General features: G+C 59.2%; 1 protein-coding gene and 1 long non-coding RNA gene across 7 annotated transcripts in view; one reads left to right on the top strand and one right to left on the bottom strand.

The window, feature by feature from the left end:
• The first annotated feature begins 379 nt into the window (after positions 1-379).
• Positions 380-14,827, top strand: part of LOC145537818 (serine/threonine-protein phosphatase 2A regulatory subunit B'' subunit beta) — a 42,644-nt gene continuing 28,196 nt past the window's right edge. For 2 of the 6 annotated variants that reach the window (XM_081568706.1, XM_081568708.1), the window contains exons 1-2: positions 380-1,488; positions 2,358-2,426. In XM_081568706.1, the coding sequence (XP_081424832.1) occupies positions 1,150-1,488; positions 2,358-2,426 (408 nt within the window). In that variant the 5' untranslated portion in view covers positions 380-1,149. Of the gene's footprint in view, positions 1,489-2,357; positions 2,427-4,105; positions 6,057-9,558; positions 9,921-12,745; positions 12,910-14,827 lie in introns of those variants that run through there. The other 4 variants (XM_081568707.1, XM_081568710.1, XM_081568709.1 and 1 more) reach the window with 4 other exon arrangements.
• Positions 6,323-9,543, bottom strand: LOC145537819 (uncharacterized). Its single transcript, XR_014076439.1, has 2 exons — positions 9,100-9,543; positions 6,323-7,330 (listed from the first exon to the last, which is right to left on the bottom strand). It is a non-coding gene; the product is annotated as an uncharacterized LOC145537819 (long non-coding RNA).

Below are 14,827 nucleotides of genomic sequence, written 5' to 3'. Positions count from 1 at the left end.
CGCACTGCGCATGCTCGACCGACAGCCTCCCCGAACGCCGCCGCTACAGACACGCACTGCGCATGCTCGACCCCCAAGCCAACTACCCGCGCGCGCCCCTCCAGACGAACTCGCACCGCGCACGCGCGCAGCTCCGCGGAGGGCGGGGGTGCGTCTCGCTGGCGCGGGGCCACACCCACAGAAAGCCTAAAAGCTAAAAGGCCTCGAGTCGGGTGCCCGCCACCCCTCGCTCGCGTCCAAACTCCAGCTCCTGAGCGCCCTCCGGAGCGCCCACACGCCCCGCACGGCGTCCGGCCCACCGCGCCCCGCACTGCCTCGGGGCGCTGACGGGCGGCGCCGTGTGATGACGCCACGCGTCGCGCTGACTCACGGCTGAGGCGACCTTCTTTGGGCGCTCGTCTCGGCGCGCCCGTTTTGAAGCTGCCCTGAGTTGGGCGGATCCCGCCGCGGTCGGACTGCCCGCCTCAGCCGGGACCCCGAGTCCGCGCAGCCCCCCGGGGCTGGGCGTCGCCTCACCCCTGACCTCCTGAACCCCGGACCCGCGACCCCCTCCCGGGTCCCTGCCTCCTCACCAGACCCCAGGCCCGCGACCCCCACCGGGCCGGGCGCCGCCTCAGCCTTGACCTGAACCCAGGGCCCGCGACCCCCACCGGGCCGGACCACTTCTTCCCCGAACCCCGGGGCCCGCGACCCCCACCGGGCCGGACCACTTCTTCCCCGAACCCCGGGGCCCGCGAACCCCACCGGGCCGGACCACTTCTTCCCCGAACCCCGGGGCCCGCGGTCCCCGCCGGATCCCTGCCTCCTCACCAGATCCCAGGACCCCCACCGGGCCGAGCGCCGCCTCAGGCCGGACCCCAGGACCCCAGGCCCGCGACCCCCACCGGGCCGGGCCTCCTCTTCCCCGAACCCCGGGCCCGCGTCCCCCGCCGGGCCAGGCTGCCTCCTCACCAGACCCCGGGAGACCCCCGGCCAAGTTCCCGCCTTTTGCCCCGGGGCCCTTGAGCCCCCCTGGCTCGTGCCCTCGGGCTGGTCGTCGGCTCCGTGTGTGGTCCATTCAGGCCAGACGTGGGTCCCGGCTCCAGGCACCTGTGCGGGAGGAAGGAGAGGTGGGGGCGCCCCTCGGGAAGGAGGGCCCGAGTCCCGGAGATGCCGCCTGGCAAGGTCCTGCAGCCGGTCCTGAAGATGAAGGTGGACGAGCTCTTCCTGTGCTGGCTCAGCGAGTCCAGCACGCAGGCGATGCTCCGGGACTGCTTGCTGAGGATCCAGATGCCCACGAGGCCCGAGACGGGCGCGGGAGACGCGGAGCAGCCGGGGCCCTGGCTCGCAGCCGCCGCCACCGACCCCGCCTGGAGGCCGCACGAGTGCGAAGGTCCCGGGGCGCCCGGCCCGACCCCCGCGTCCACCGCGCTTCCAGTGGGAGCCGCCTCCAGTGCCCGGAGTGGGCCGCCGGTTCGAGGGCCTCGACGATCCGGAGGGACGAGAGTAGTAAGTTCCTCTTGCTTCTGCTAACGCCTGCTAAGGTAACTGGGGAGTTCCCACCGACATGGGGCTGGGGGTGGCCCAGGCACGTGGAGGAATGTCTAGTGTGCAAGCGCTTGAGTGTCTAGTCTGCCTCCTGCAGTGACCAGTGATCAGTTCAGTCTTCCAGTCGTGACCGACTCTTTGCTACCCCATGGACTTATGCAGCCAGGCTTCCCTGTCCATCACCAACTCCCCCAGCTTGCTCAAACTCACGTCCATCCAGTCGGTGATGCCATCCAACCATCTCATCTCCTCCCCCCGCCCCCAAAAAAGTCCTGCCCACTGAAAAGTACTGTCTTTAACATCTTTCCAAATTGATCATGTTTTTGGAGTTTGTTTACAGTTGGTTTTAGTTATGCATGCATGGCTGTTTTTTTCCTGCTCTGCTTAGTTTGTGAACCTTGACATTTTACCCCAAATTTGCCCGCTTTTGTCCCTGAGTTTTCTACAATAGGGCTTCCCTGGTGTCTCAGATGGTAAAGAATCTGCCCACAGTGCAGGAGACCTAGGTTCAGTCCCTGGGTGGGGAGGATCCCTGGAGAAGGAAATGGCTACTCACTCCAGTATTCTTGCCTTGAGAATTGTGTGGACAGAGGAGCCTGGCAGGCTACAGTCCATGGGGTTGCAGAGAGTCTGACATAACTGAGGGACTAACAGTTCTTCTACAATAAGGACAGTTGGATAGCAGTGCATTTAAAAGTAAAAAAGTGCTTCTGTGTTGGTTAAATGTAATAAAGCGTCTCCAGGGTTTATGGAAGAAGCATGGTGGGGGAAAACAAAGAAAAAGTGTGGTGGGTGCATATTGTTCCCCTTGTTGTTGTTTTGTTGTTTAGTCATGTCGAACTCTTCGTGACCCAGTGGACTGTAGCCCGCCAGGCTCCTCTGTCCGTGGGATTTTCCAGGTAAGAATACTGGGGTGGGTTACTATGCCCTTCTCCAGGGGATCTTCCTGACCCAGGGATTGAACCCTAGTCTCGTACACCTCCTGCATTAGCAGGCGGGTTCTTTACTGATAGTGCCACCTGGGAAGCCCAGATGCACTGAGGGTGGCTGTAAATAGACAGGAAGCTTGTGTTGCTCACCTCCTGCTGTGCAGCTCAGTTCCTAACAGGCTGCAGACTGGTACCAGTCCATGGCTCGGGTGCTGGGGACCCCTGCTCTTGACGTCCTGCCTGAGCCCCCCCTAAAATGAGGAGGTGGCTGTGTGAGGAGAGCCAGGGCTTGGAGAGCTGACTGCAGTAGTGACAGTCCCCCATCCTCCCACCAACCCCTTGGTGCTCTTACTGGGATCCCCGGAATCTCACGTGGTGAGCCGTCCACGTTGTCACTAAGTGTGTTTCGTGACACAGCCCAACAGACACCACTGGAAGATGAATTCCTGTGTTTTGTGACCCCATAAATTGTGTGAGTCCCCGTGGGACTGGAACTGTTTACAGAAAATTCGAGGAGGGTGGCTTTGATGTATGAGAAAGACCTCATTTATGCATGGCAGGCAGAAAGCCACGGAGTGTGGGTGTGAAGTTCCTCAGGCCAGAGTGCTGTTTCCCCAAGACCAGGTTCGTGCATCGTGCTGCCTGGGGCCGTGGAGAGACCAGCTTCTGCCTGGAAGGATGTGATGTGGCCTCGGTGGTGGGGCTGGAATAGTCGGGGGGCGGAAGGGGGGTCGTCTGTTGGATGAAAGAAGGGCTGATGGGTGTGGGTAAGACTAAAGACCCCTCTTCCTGTCTGCAGTTTCCAGGACCAGACAGAGTAAGTTACCATGAGGACCTGGTTTTTGTTTTTTTTGTTTTGAGTATTTGCTTATTTTTATTTATTTATTTGACTGCACCAGGGTCTTACTTGTGGCCTGTGGGATCTAGTTCCCTGACCGGTGATCGAACCCAGGCCCTCTGCTTTGGGAGCCCAGAGTCTTAGCCACTGGGCTACCAAGGAAGTCCCTTGAGGACTCGGTTTTGAGGAAAAGCAGAATGACTCAACCGTCCCAAGAGGTCTCAGGAAGGAGTGACGGGGACCTGCCTGGTGGTCCAGTGGTTGAGTCCACGCTGCCAATGCGGAGGGCACAGGTTCCATCCGTGGTTAGGGAGCCAACATCCAACATTCTACTGTGGCCAAAAAAACCGGGGCCTGAAGGTGGCTTTAAACGTGTCTTGATGAACGTGGATTTTGTGGCTTCAGTTGAATTTTGAGAGGCCAGTAACACAAAAAGGACTGTTGTCATTGGGATAAAATAAGACTTTTTTGGCCCCAAGAAATGGATAATTAATGTTAGGAAAAAGTTCCTACATAAAATGCCATAAGGAAAGTTCTGAGTTTGTGTTCTCTAAGAACTAATAGGAAGTTAAGAAACCTCATGTGTAGCTTTCCTGGGGGCTCAGCGGTAAAGAATCCACCTGCCAATGCAGGAGACTCAGGTTCGATCCCCGAGTCGGGAATATCCCCTGGAGGAAGGCATGGCAACCCACTCCAGTATTCCTGCCTGGAGAATCCCATGGACAGAGGAATTGGGTGAGCTACAGTCCACGGGGTCACAAAGAGTCGCACACGACTGAGCAAGTCAACAACATAAGGGTTCTTTGTGTAGTATCTGCATGCAGCTCCTTTGTGAGACTTATATTTTCACATATTTCTCTTCAGTCTTTGTCCCATTTTGTTGTTGGTTTAACATGTCTTTTGAACACAAAAAGCTGTTATTTTTTTTTTTTTAATTCTTTCAATTTCATTCTTTCATGGTTCTTATTTATTGCATCCAATCTACGAAGTGTGTGACTCTCCCAGGCTGTCAGGGTCGTCTTCTGTTTTCCTCCTAAAAGATGCCTGGTTTTCTCTTTTGCATTTAGAGTTCTGATCCATTTCTCTTAAGTTTCTGTGTGTGGTATATGATATCCAGGTAACCAGTGGTCTTTGAAATTGCTCTTTTCCTGCAGAGCTGCACTGTGAGTTACATTGTTGAAAATCAGTCAGCTTTGTGCATGTGGGTCTGTTTCCTGATCTCTGATCCTGGGAACTGTGTTTGAAATCTCACTCTGCAGCTCTTTGGGGATGAACCTGTGGAAAGCAGGTGGCGTACGGCCAACCCTGTTCTTTTAAAACGGTCTGAGATTCTCAGATGTCCTCTGACCTCAGGCTACCCTAACATTCTCATCTCCATGGAACCCTGAGAACCAGCTTGTCAGCCTCCACAGGAAAGCTTGGTGGAGTTTTGATGGGGGCTGCGTTGAGTCTGTAGATCAATCTTGCACCGCTAATGCCTTAAAAATGTCGAGTTTCCCAGCCCACGAGCTCCGGATGTCTTTCTGTCTCCTTGCATCTCATCATTTTCCGTCAGTGGGTTGCATGCATTCCAGTGCTTCGCCTCCTTGGTGAAATTTATTATCTATCTGTTTAGACATTTAGTGCTTTGCCTCTGTTCGTAGATATGGGGTGCCCAGTTACCTGGTGATCTGACTTTACCTGACTCAGTACTGGTTCAGCCCTGGTTTAGGGCTCTGGTTCAGTCCGGGTCCAGTCCATGTTCAGTCTGGGTTCAGTCCACGTTCAGTTTGGTCCACATTCAGTTCACTTTCAGTCCACGTTCAGCACGGGTTCAGTCCATACTCAGTTCTGGTTCAGTCCATCTTCAGTGCACATTCAGTCCATGTTCAGTCCACGTTCAGTCCGGGTTCAGTCCAGATTTACCTTCCTCACCTCCTGGGACTGCCTTCTTCCTGTCTGTCTCCAAGGCGGGTGCAGCCCTGGGGGAAGGTGCGGGGTCCCCATGAGGAGGAGGAGGGGCATGGGGTCCCCATAGGAGGGTAATGCAGGGTCTCATAAAGAGAAGAGGGGACGCGGGGTCCCCATGAGGAGAAAGAGGGGGGCGGAGTCCCATGAGGAGGAGGGGCACAGGGTCCCCATAGGAGCTTGGTGTGGGGTGTCTGTGAAGAAGGCTTTCAGGGTCTACCCGAGGACATGGCAGCGGCTGGTCTCCATCAGGAGGTGGTGGCCGCTGCTGCTCCCCAGATTTGGGGGTGCCTGTGGCTGAGGGGTTCTGAGCTTTGAAGCAGCGCCCTGGTCAACAGCATGAGGTGGCACGTGTCCTCCGAGTCCCTGGCACGGGCAAGAGAGTGCCCGGGCTGAGAGTGCCCGGGCTGTGCAGGGCGCTTTTGCGGCGTCACCGCTGGTGGAGCAGAGCTGGCTCGGTTTTGGGAGAAGGGGCGCTTTCCCGTCAGCTTTCACAGGCCTTGGAAAGCTGTGCACACAGCTCCTCTCGTCTTGCCGTCGCCCCGAGGCATCCAGGGCTCTGGGCCAGGGCAGAGCCGTGTGAGGTCTCTTCTACAGCCGCCCGTGCACCAGCCGGTTCCGCCCAGGACGCTCCCCACGGTCCAGTGCCGGGTCCTCCCGTGTCCTTGCTGAGCGCTGCTCCCCGACTGCGGTGCCTTGTGCTGTGCCAGGTGGACCCTTCCTCTGTCCCTGGCTCCCAGCTCTCGGATCCTCGCGCCGAGGACGTCGATGCTCAGTCCTCGTGAGGACCTCGCCTTCTCTCGTCTCAGCAAAGGGTCAGTCTCTTACTCGTGTCCGACACTGTGCGACCTCATGGACTGTAGCCCACCAGGCTCCTCTGTCCATGGAATTCCAGGCAAGAATCCTGGAGTGGTTTCCTGTTTCCTCCTCCAGGGGATCTTCCCGACCCAGGGTTCGAGCTCAGGTCTCCTGCCTTGGCAGGGGGGTTCTTTACCCCTGAGCCACCTGGGAAGCGACTGACGTCTCAGGGAGACGCCTACAGAGTAACCGCTGTGTTTTAAGGCTCAGAAGCATTTCTGACTCCTTTTAAAATTTATTTATTGTTAATTGGAGGACAATTGCTTTACAATATTGTGTTGGTTTCTGCCGTAATCAACACGGATCAGCCATAGGTGTACACGTCCCCTCCCTCTTGAACCTCCCTTCCACCTCCCTCCCCATCCCACCCTCTAGGTTGTCACAGACTCATTTCTTTTTTCAAGACCCCATCAAGCGGTGTTCCAGAGGGGCTGCACCGTGGGTGTTCCCTACCCGAAAGCAGCCCAGAGTTCCACGACCCCCCCCCCCCGTCCCCGGCGGGCACCGGACCAGCCGCTGTCCGTAACATGGCTCTCTGGTGGCACCTCTGTGGCTTTGTCACCGTTTCCCTGGTGACCGTGATCTCAAGCCTTCTTGTCCTCATACGTCTTCTCTACTGGGGCGTCTTTTCAGATGCTCTTCTTTTCAGATGCTCAAACCAACAGACTGGTTTGTTGGTTTTTCTCATTCAGTTAGCAAGTTCTATGTCTGTTCTGGGTGCAACTGCTCTATTTATCACTACGGGATTTGCAAGATGTCTTTGTAGCAAGTGACTTGTCATACGTTTCATCTCTTCCACCAGTTTTGCACGTGTGTTAAGTTGTTTCAGTCGTGTCTGACTCTTTGCAACTCCATGGACTGAAGAACGCCAGGCTTCCCTGGCCATTGCCATCTCCCAGAGCTTGCTGAAACTTATGTCCATTGAGTAGGGGATGCCAGCCAACTGTCTCATCCTCTGTCACCCCCTTCTCCTCCTGCCTTCAATCTTTCCCAGCATCAGGGTCTTTTCTAAGGAGTCAGTTCTTCACATCAGGTGGCCAAATTATTGGAGCTTCAGCTTCAGCGTCAGTCCTTCCAGTGAATATTCAGGGCTGATTTCCTTTAGGATGGACTGGTTGAATCTCCTTGCAGTCCAAGGGACTCTTGAGTCTTCTCCAGTACCATAGTTTGAAAGCCTCAGTTCTTTGGCACTTAGCCTTCTTTATGGTCCAGTTCTCACATCTGTACATGGCTACAGGAAAAACCACTTATATTGGAAGATTGTACGTCTTAACCACTGCCTTCATGCTCACAACTACCCCCTTCCCCTGGAAGCTACAAGTCTGACCTCTTTTCCTCTGAGTTTGTTTCTGAAGCATAATTGACGTACAACGCTATGTTAGTTCCTGGTGGAGAACATTTTTGTTGCGGTGTTTAGTCCCTCAGTCGTGTCTGACCCTTTGCGACCCCATGGACTGTAGCCCGCCAGGCTCCTCTGTCCATGGGATTCTTCAGACAAGAATACTGGAGAGGGTTGCCATTTCCTCCTCCAGGGAATCTTCCCAACCCAGGGTTCGAACCTGAGTTTCTTGCATTGGCAGGTGGGTTCTTTGCCATTGAGCCACCTGGGAAGCCCAGTGCAGAACACAGTGATTTGATATTTCTGTACATTTGAACAAGTCTGTGCTTTCTCACTGTACAAAGACATGGCGGAATAAGTTACCATGCTCCCCAGACTGTATCTTTAAGCTTTTTAAAAAAATCTTGATGTGGACCACGTTTTAAAGTTTTTAATGAGTTTATCACAATATTCCTTCTGGTTTATGTTTTGGTTTTTGGCCCCAGGGCATGTGGGATCTTAGGTCCCTGACCAGGAATGGAGCCCTCACCCCCTGCGCTGGAAGGGGGAGTTGTAACCACTGGACCCCCAGGGAAGTCAGTTCCCCTAACCTCTCGGCCGTGATGGTGAGAGGGCGTGGCCACCCAGGGATAGAACCCAGGCCTCCTTCATTGGCAGGTGTGTTCTTTACCGTCTGAACCACCAGTTGAGATGTACACTCAACCTGCAGAGGACACACTGCTCTCCTGTGAAAACTCGGGGTGCGGGTGGAATATTGTAACAAATTCATTAAAAACTTTAAAAAGTGGGCCACATTTTAAAAAATGTTCTAAAAAGCTTCAAAAATGTACAGTCCCCAGGGCAGCAACCCTGCTGTGATACCACAGCGGTGGCCACAGGGCGCTGTGCCTCTGTCCAAACCCTCAGGGTGCGCGGGACCAGACGCGCCCCGGGGAGACTGTGTGCTTCTTCAGGGCAGCCGGATCCGCGTGGGCTCCTCACCGCAGTGACGTGGGCTCCTGTCTCGAACAGACGCAGCGCCCTGCTCAGGGAGTTCCTGACAGGGGAACCTGGGCCCTGTGGGCGCTTCTGGACTTTCTGCCCCACGTTTTAGTAAGACAAACACGGCTGGAAGAAAACGAACCCCAAACCCGAACTCCATTAGAGAGACAGGACGAGGGTGGGTGGGTGAAAGGCTCCTGACCCCCAAGGCCATTTCCCCAGACATCTCTGTCTGGGGGCAGGGAAGGGCGAAGGAGCAGGTGTCCCTGGGGTCCTGCGGTGTCAGTGTGGGACCCGCAGGCCAGAGGGGGACAATGTGTGTGTGTGGGGGGGGGGTGAGGGCAGGGAGACCTTCCCAAAGCGAGCCTGGCTCTGCGGAGAGTCCATCCGCACATCAGGGCCCGGTTCCGTTTTCACGGTTCCCAGGACATGACAGTCCATCCACGTGGTCTGCTTTTCATTACGTGCTGCACCCGTGTGCACCCCGAAATGCAGTAAAACCCTCGCTTCCACCCGCACCCCGAGTTCTCACAGGAGAGCAGAGTGTGTCCTCTGCAGGTTGAGTGTACATCTTCTCAACTGGTGGTTCAGACAGTAAAGAACACACCTGCCAATGTAGGAGGCCTGGGTTCTATCCCTGGGTGGGGAAGATTCCCCCAGAGAAGGAGTTGGCCGCTCACCTCGGTATTCTTGCCTGGAGAATCCCACGGACCAAGCAGCCTGGTGGGCTACAGTCCATGGGGTCGCACAGAGGCAGAGACGACTGAGCGACGAACACTTGTCACTGTTTGCTCCTGCACTCCTAAGGGCGCGTGGATGCTGACCTCCAAAGCCCTTTTGCGGCCAGTTTCCCGAGGGCACAGCTCTTGGGCCGCAGGCGGGCTGTGGGACCGCGCGCCCGGGCCGCTTGCTCTGTCCCAGCTTCCAGCTTAGTCCTGGGCTGGCTGCCGGTGTCCGGAGAGAAGGCTGGGTCTCTCCCGGGGGAGCCGCGGGCGGCGGCCCCACAGCGGCGGGCCTCGGCGGTCTGTCTGCAGGCTGAGCCGAGCGCGGGTCGGGGGACGGCCGCCTCCCTCCGCGCGCAGCGGGCCGCCCTGGGGGCGGGCGCCCTGCCTCGGGCCTGCCCCGCGGACCGCAGAGGGGCCCTGGGAGGGGCCGCCCGCCGCCCGCTGGCCGCGCCTCCCCTGCCCGCGCGCCGTGCGCGCCCGCCCCGCCGGAGGAATGCGCGCGCCCGGGGCCCGGCCCCCAGAGCGCCGGCCGGCGACGCATGGAGCGCGCTGAGCCCGGCCGCCCGGACCGCCCCGACCCCGCCGGCCCCGGCCAGCCGCAGCCTCGCGACCGCACTCGGCCCGGGCCGCGACGGCCCATGCGAGCCGACATGCGGCTCCGCGACCTTTCCCTGCGCCAGGACCCCGACCTGCGGCAGGAGTTGGCCTCCCTGGCCCGCGGCTGCGACTTCGTGCTGCCCTCGCGCTTCAAGAAGAGGCTCAAGGCCTTCCAGCAGGTGCGGCCCCGGGGCTGCTGCGTCCGCTCAGCCCCGGAGAGGTCGGGGCGGGGGGCTGCCCGTGCTAGGGGGCGGGGGCTTCACCTCCGCCCGGGAACAGCGCCTCAGCGCGTGGAGAGCAGGTGTGCGGCCCGTGAAGTTTGTTGGGAAAGCCGCTCTGAAGCAAGGCGCCCACAGCGCCTTTCTGGGAGTTCAGCCGCAAGGAAAACACCTGCGGAGCGGATTGAGCGGGCTGGGGAGGCTTTAGCCCCGGCCTGCAGGACGCAGTGGGGCTGCCGCTCCGCGTGCTCGGAGCGCGGCGCCCGCAGCATTACCGCCGCGCTCTCAGCACCGAGCGCGGTTCGCCGCCAGCGCGTGTGGAGTTGGGGCGCTTTAGAGGAAGCGCCGCGCTGCGCGGTTTCAGCAGGCGCTCGGCTCTTAAACCGCTCGGTGCTTCTTCCCCGCGGGCACAGAAGCAAAGCCGGTCTCTGCCCGTGCTTCCTGTGCGGTTTATAAATTCCAGTAAGGGAGCCGGGGCATTTAGAACCCGCCGCCACCCTGGGGTCTTCTGGTAACGGCAGGTCCTGCTGTTCTACGGATGTTTGGCACTGTGTGAATCGCTTGTATTTTCTCTCAAGCGAGGAGTTAAGGTCATCTAGTGGCCTTAAGAAAACAAAAAGTCGCCGAATTACATACCAGCCTGTCTGGGGTGGGAAGAACTTGCTTCCTGTTGGTAGATTAAATCGAGTTTTTCCCCACCCTAGGACCATGTCTGAGCTTTTAGAGAGCTTCTGGGTTTTCTTTTTTTCTGTCTGACAGCTGTCTTTCTAATGTCTGAGCTTTGGTCTGCAAGTGGGTGACGCTTCTAAGTCGGTGCCTCGTTGGGGCAGGAAAGTCTGTTTGGACTCTGTGTGGGATCAGATGAGGCTGGTCTTGTTTTACAGATGGAGGCGGGACGTCAGCCTGTTGCTGTTTATGTGGTAAACAGTAGTGCTGCTGGGGTGTCCCCGGATCGGGGAGCCCTCCCCCAGGGTGAGGAGGGGGAGCCCCGACTCCAGGCAGGAGCGTTCACAAAGGCCTGCTTTTCCCAGGACAGCTGTGCATCTTATCGAGTCACTCATGCCTGTCAGAGGAAGCAGTTTCACGTTACAGAAAACACGTCCCGGTGATCCTTCCTGGGAATGAGGGCGCCTGCCCTGAGCACTGAGTGCTCCTCAGGTGCGGCCGGAATTCGGCTTTTGAGTGGGGGGTGTCCTGGGGGGAGTGTTGGGGAGGGGAGCTCCCCTGCTGGCTTCATGGCTTCAACGCTTGGTGTTTGAGTGCGGACTCCAGACATAGCCTTGAGGGATCTGCAGACCTCAGGGTGTGTGGAGATGGGGGTCTGGAGGGGGTTGCTGGGGGCTGTGCATGGGGAGATGGAGTCTGGAGGGGAATGGTGGGATGTGTGTGGACATGGATGAGGAGGGACATAGGAGGTGTGTGTGGAGATGGTGGTGGGGGCTGTGCATGGGGAGATGGAGTCTGGAGGGGATGGTGGGGTGTGTGTGGAGATGGAAGAGGAGGGGATGGGGTGACAAGGGGCACGATGGTGGTGGGGGGATGAGGGCTGTGGCGGGGTGGTGAGGTGTGTGTGAGCTTGGAGGGCATGTGGAGATGGACTCAGGGCTTCGCACGCGTGCACCACCATACTTGCAGCTTGGTACGTCTGTGCTGGGCTCAGGGCCACGGGAAAGTGTGCAGTGTGGCTGTCGTGTGTGTAGGAGGGGCTCTCCTCTTCCTGCAGCCCGTGTCCACCCCCTGCATGTGGACGCCCGGGCCAAGCGCACGCTGAGCCCTGAGCCCTCAGGCCCCCAGCTTGTCCTCCGCGGCGGCCCTCACCGTGTGTCCCGAGCCCACGAGGACCCCACCTGGCTGTGCCGCTGCCCCGTCCAAGCTGGGTGCTGGCCCTCCGTCCCCGGGACTGAATCTCGGGTGCTGCACACCCCGGCGACGGGCTCCTCCACTCCCTCCGCCGTCCCTGGTCCTGGTCCCGCTCTCACCCGTCCACCTTCCCTGTGGGCCCTTCAGGTGGACGCCCGGGCCCCACGGAGGGGAAAGCCCAGTGCCGTGACAGTCCAGGCTCCCCTCCCCTCCCCCTGCTGACAGCCTAAGTTGCAGACTCTGCCCGCGTCAGACCCGGGGGCAGGGGCAGTCACATCACTGTGCGGGGTGCCCCTGAGTGTACCCCCTTGATCCATGCTCCCAGGACCCAGGGGTCAGACGTGGTCCCCTGATTCCCAGAGCCTGTGGACTTGGGCCGTCAGGCTGCTCCCCAGGTCCATGCCCCCAGCCCTGCCTCCCGACTCTGTGGACCTGACGGTCCTCTGTCCAGGGGCGCGCACGTTCTCATGTTCATTTTGGCGTCTCTGCTGACTCTTGGACCATTTGGCTCTGGGTATCCATCCATGGGCCATTTGAGGTCCTAGTTGGCCCGCCCTGGCCTCGCCAGCCCGTGGGGAGGGTTCCCAGGCTCGGAAGAGGAGAAGCTTGGGCCTGCAGGGCCTCCCAGCCAGGCACTGGCCTCCGCGGGGTGCCTGGGCCGCCTGTGTCCCCGCACCCGGGCCTCCGCTCCGATGGGGGCCCCGTGCTGGCTGCGCCCCGGCGTGCTGCCCCGCCCCCGGGCTCCTCCGATCGCACCGCGCCCCTCCGGGGGTGCTCAGACCCACGGTCGTCCCGCCGGCCCAGCTCGCGCCCTCTGTCCCTGGAGACGCCGACCGGCTGAGGGCGCGCTCAGAGAAGCCGTGCCGGGAGGGGGCGCCGGGCTGCCCCCGAAGGCGGGCATCTGTCCCGGTGCAGCCGCTCCCGCTGCACACGGACGCCCCGCTTCTCCGTGAGGCCATGTCCTCCGTCCTGTTGTCGGCCGCGCAGCTGCGTGTGTCCCGAGGGCCGCGGGCGTCTCTGATCTCCGCAGTCGCGATGAGTCAGGGAGCGCTGGTGTCCGCGCCGCGACCGAAATAGCCGCCGGGAGCAGGTGTGCTGACGCCGGTGCCCAGAGGCAGGGAGGCCTGGGGCGGGGCCGGGCCGGGCGCCCCTGCCCTGCGGGGTGCTTAGGGGGCTCGGCCCCACTTGGGAACCCTCTGTGTGTGCGTGTGTGTCTCTCAGACACAGACACACGGTTGTGCCACTTCCACCTTCGTCGCGGACGTCCAGCCGGCCGCACCGCGCTCAGGGCGCCGGCCTCCGCCGGTTCTCTCCGGCCCTGGGGAGCCCCGCTCGGCCGGAGGCGGCCGGCCCGCGCGGCGCCTGTGTGCTGGGGAAGGGCGCCGGTCCCGCAGCTGTGCCGGCCGCGCTATTTATGGCCCAGAGATGACCGTGAATCTCCCGTGTCCGCACCCGCTCTTGTGTTTTCCCGTCGCCCGGCCCTGCCCGCCCGCGCCGCACTCCCCGGCTCCGGTGCTTGGTGGGTGCTGAGGCCCCGCCGGGGCAGCGGTCCGCTCGGGGTCGGCGGCGCGGCCCGTGAGGGACCCCCAGCGCGTGTCCCGACCCTCTCCGGAAGTCCAGGCCCCCAGCCCACTCTCTGGGCGTGAACACAGCGCTGCCCGCCTTCTTTCCATCGCTGTTGGCCGCTGTATGTTTTTCCACTTGTTAAGTTTCAGCTGCCGTGTCCTGAGACATGCGTGTGTCTTATAAATAAACCTTATTTTTTTTTCTGTGTGATCTTTGTGTCTTTCAAAGTGAACTTTGTTGGAGTTTGCTTTCGGCTGTGCCGGGTCTCCGTTGCTGCGTGGACTTTCTCTGCTCTTGGTGACCAGGGGCTGCTCCCTAGTTGAGATGTGCAGCCTTCTCATGGCGGTGGATTCTCCTGTTGCAGGGCAGGGCTCTCGGGGGAGTCGGGATGTTGGGCTCAGTCCTCGCGGCTCCTGGGTTCTAGAGCACAGGCTCAGTAGTGGTGGGGCATGGGCTTAGTTCTCCACCATGTGAGATCTTCCTGGACCCACATCCAGGAAGGCATTGAACCCACATCTCCTGCGTTGGCGTGCGGATTCTTCACCACTGAGCACCAGGGAAGGCCCTTGACCTTTGTATTTTAACTGGAACATTTAGGCCACTTATATCTGTGGTGACTTTGAACCCAGCCTGGTTTATTTTGTATTTCTCTATGTGCTCTCCTTTGTCGCCTTTTTTAAAAAAAAATCTGTATCCCTTTGGAGTACTTCCTACCAAGCCACCGCTCACCTGACAGTACTGTCATTTTTGTAGGTACTGAGTTAATCCGGATCTTTCCATCCAACTCAAAATCCTCAAAACACATCTGTTCTATTTTCCTTGCATTGCATGCTGTCCTCTTCTTGGGAGTTTTCAGAAAGAAGTAAAATGACGTTCTTACGATTGATTTCTGTGGTGGATGTGTGTGGAGCTGGCCAGGTAGGCACTGCTCTCCGCCCCCCCCCCCCCCCCCGTAGTTCAGAGTTTCCGTCTGGGGGCACTTTGCTCTCCCCTCACGTGCACGCCTCAGCATCGCCTGGGCCGGGTGTCTGTCACACGCTCACCTTGGCTTTCTGTTCTGTTTGGGTCGTTGAAACGTCTCGGTGTGCATCTCGTGTGACAGCCTCCTTCTCCCAGGTAGAAGGGGACGAGGTGGGCACTGTCTTCCTCTGGCTTATAGGATCTGCTGCTCCTGTGAAGTGTTGGGTGGAGGTCCGATTATTTCTTTGATGATTTCACCCTCACCTGTCTCATTTTCCGTGCCTGGGCTGTGTTTGAGCACCTGCTGGCTGAGTTTGGTTCTTCTGGCTTTGTCCTCCTCTGGCCAGGTGTCGGTTTCTTTCTGGGATCCTGCCTGGGGCTTATGGGCTCCTGAGGTCTCTGACGGGAGGGTGTGTCATGGGTCCTGATGACCCCATGACCTGGGGTGACAGGGCCTCTGAAGGGGGTGGGGTGGGGTCTGA

The sequence above is a fragment of the Giraffa tippelskirchi genome, chromosome Y, assembly GCF_054371585.1.
Source record: "Giraffa tippelskirchi isolate mGirTip1 chromosome Y, T2T-mGirTip1v1.2.pri, whole genome shotgun sequence".
In the NCBI taxonomy this organism is placed as follows: Eukaryota; Metazoa; Chordata; class Mammalia; order Artiodactyla; family Giraffidae; genus Giraffa; species Giraffa tippelskirchi.
The sequence above is the reverse complement of the archived record's forward strand: the minus strand, read 5'-3'. Positions and strand labels throughout refer to the sequence as shown.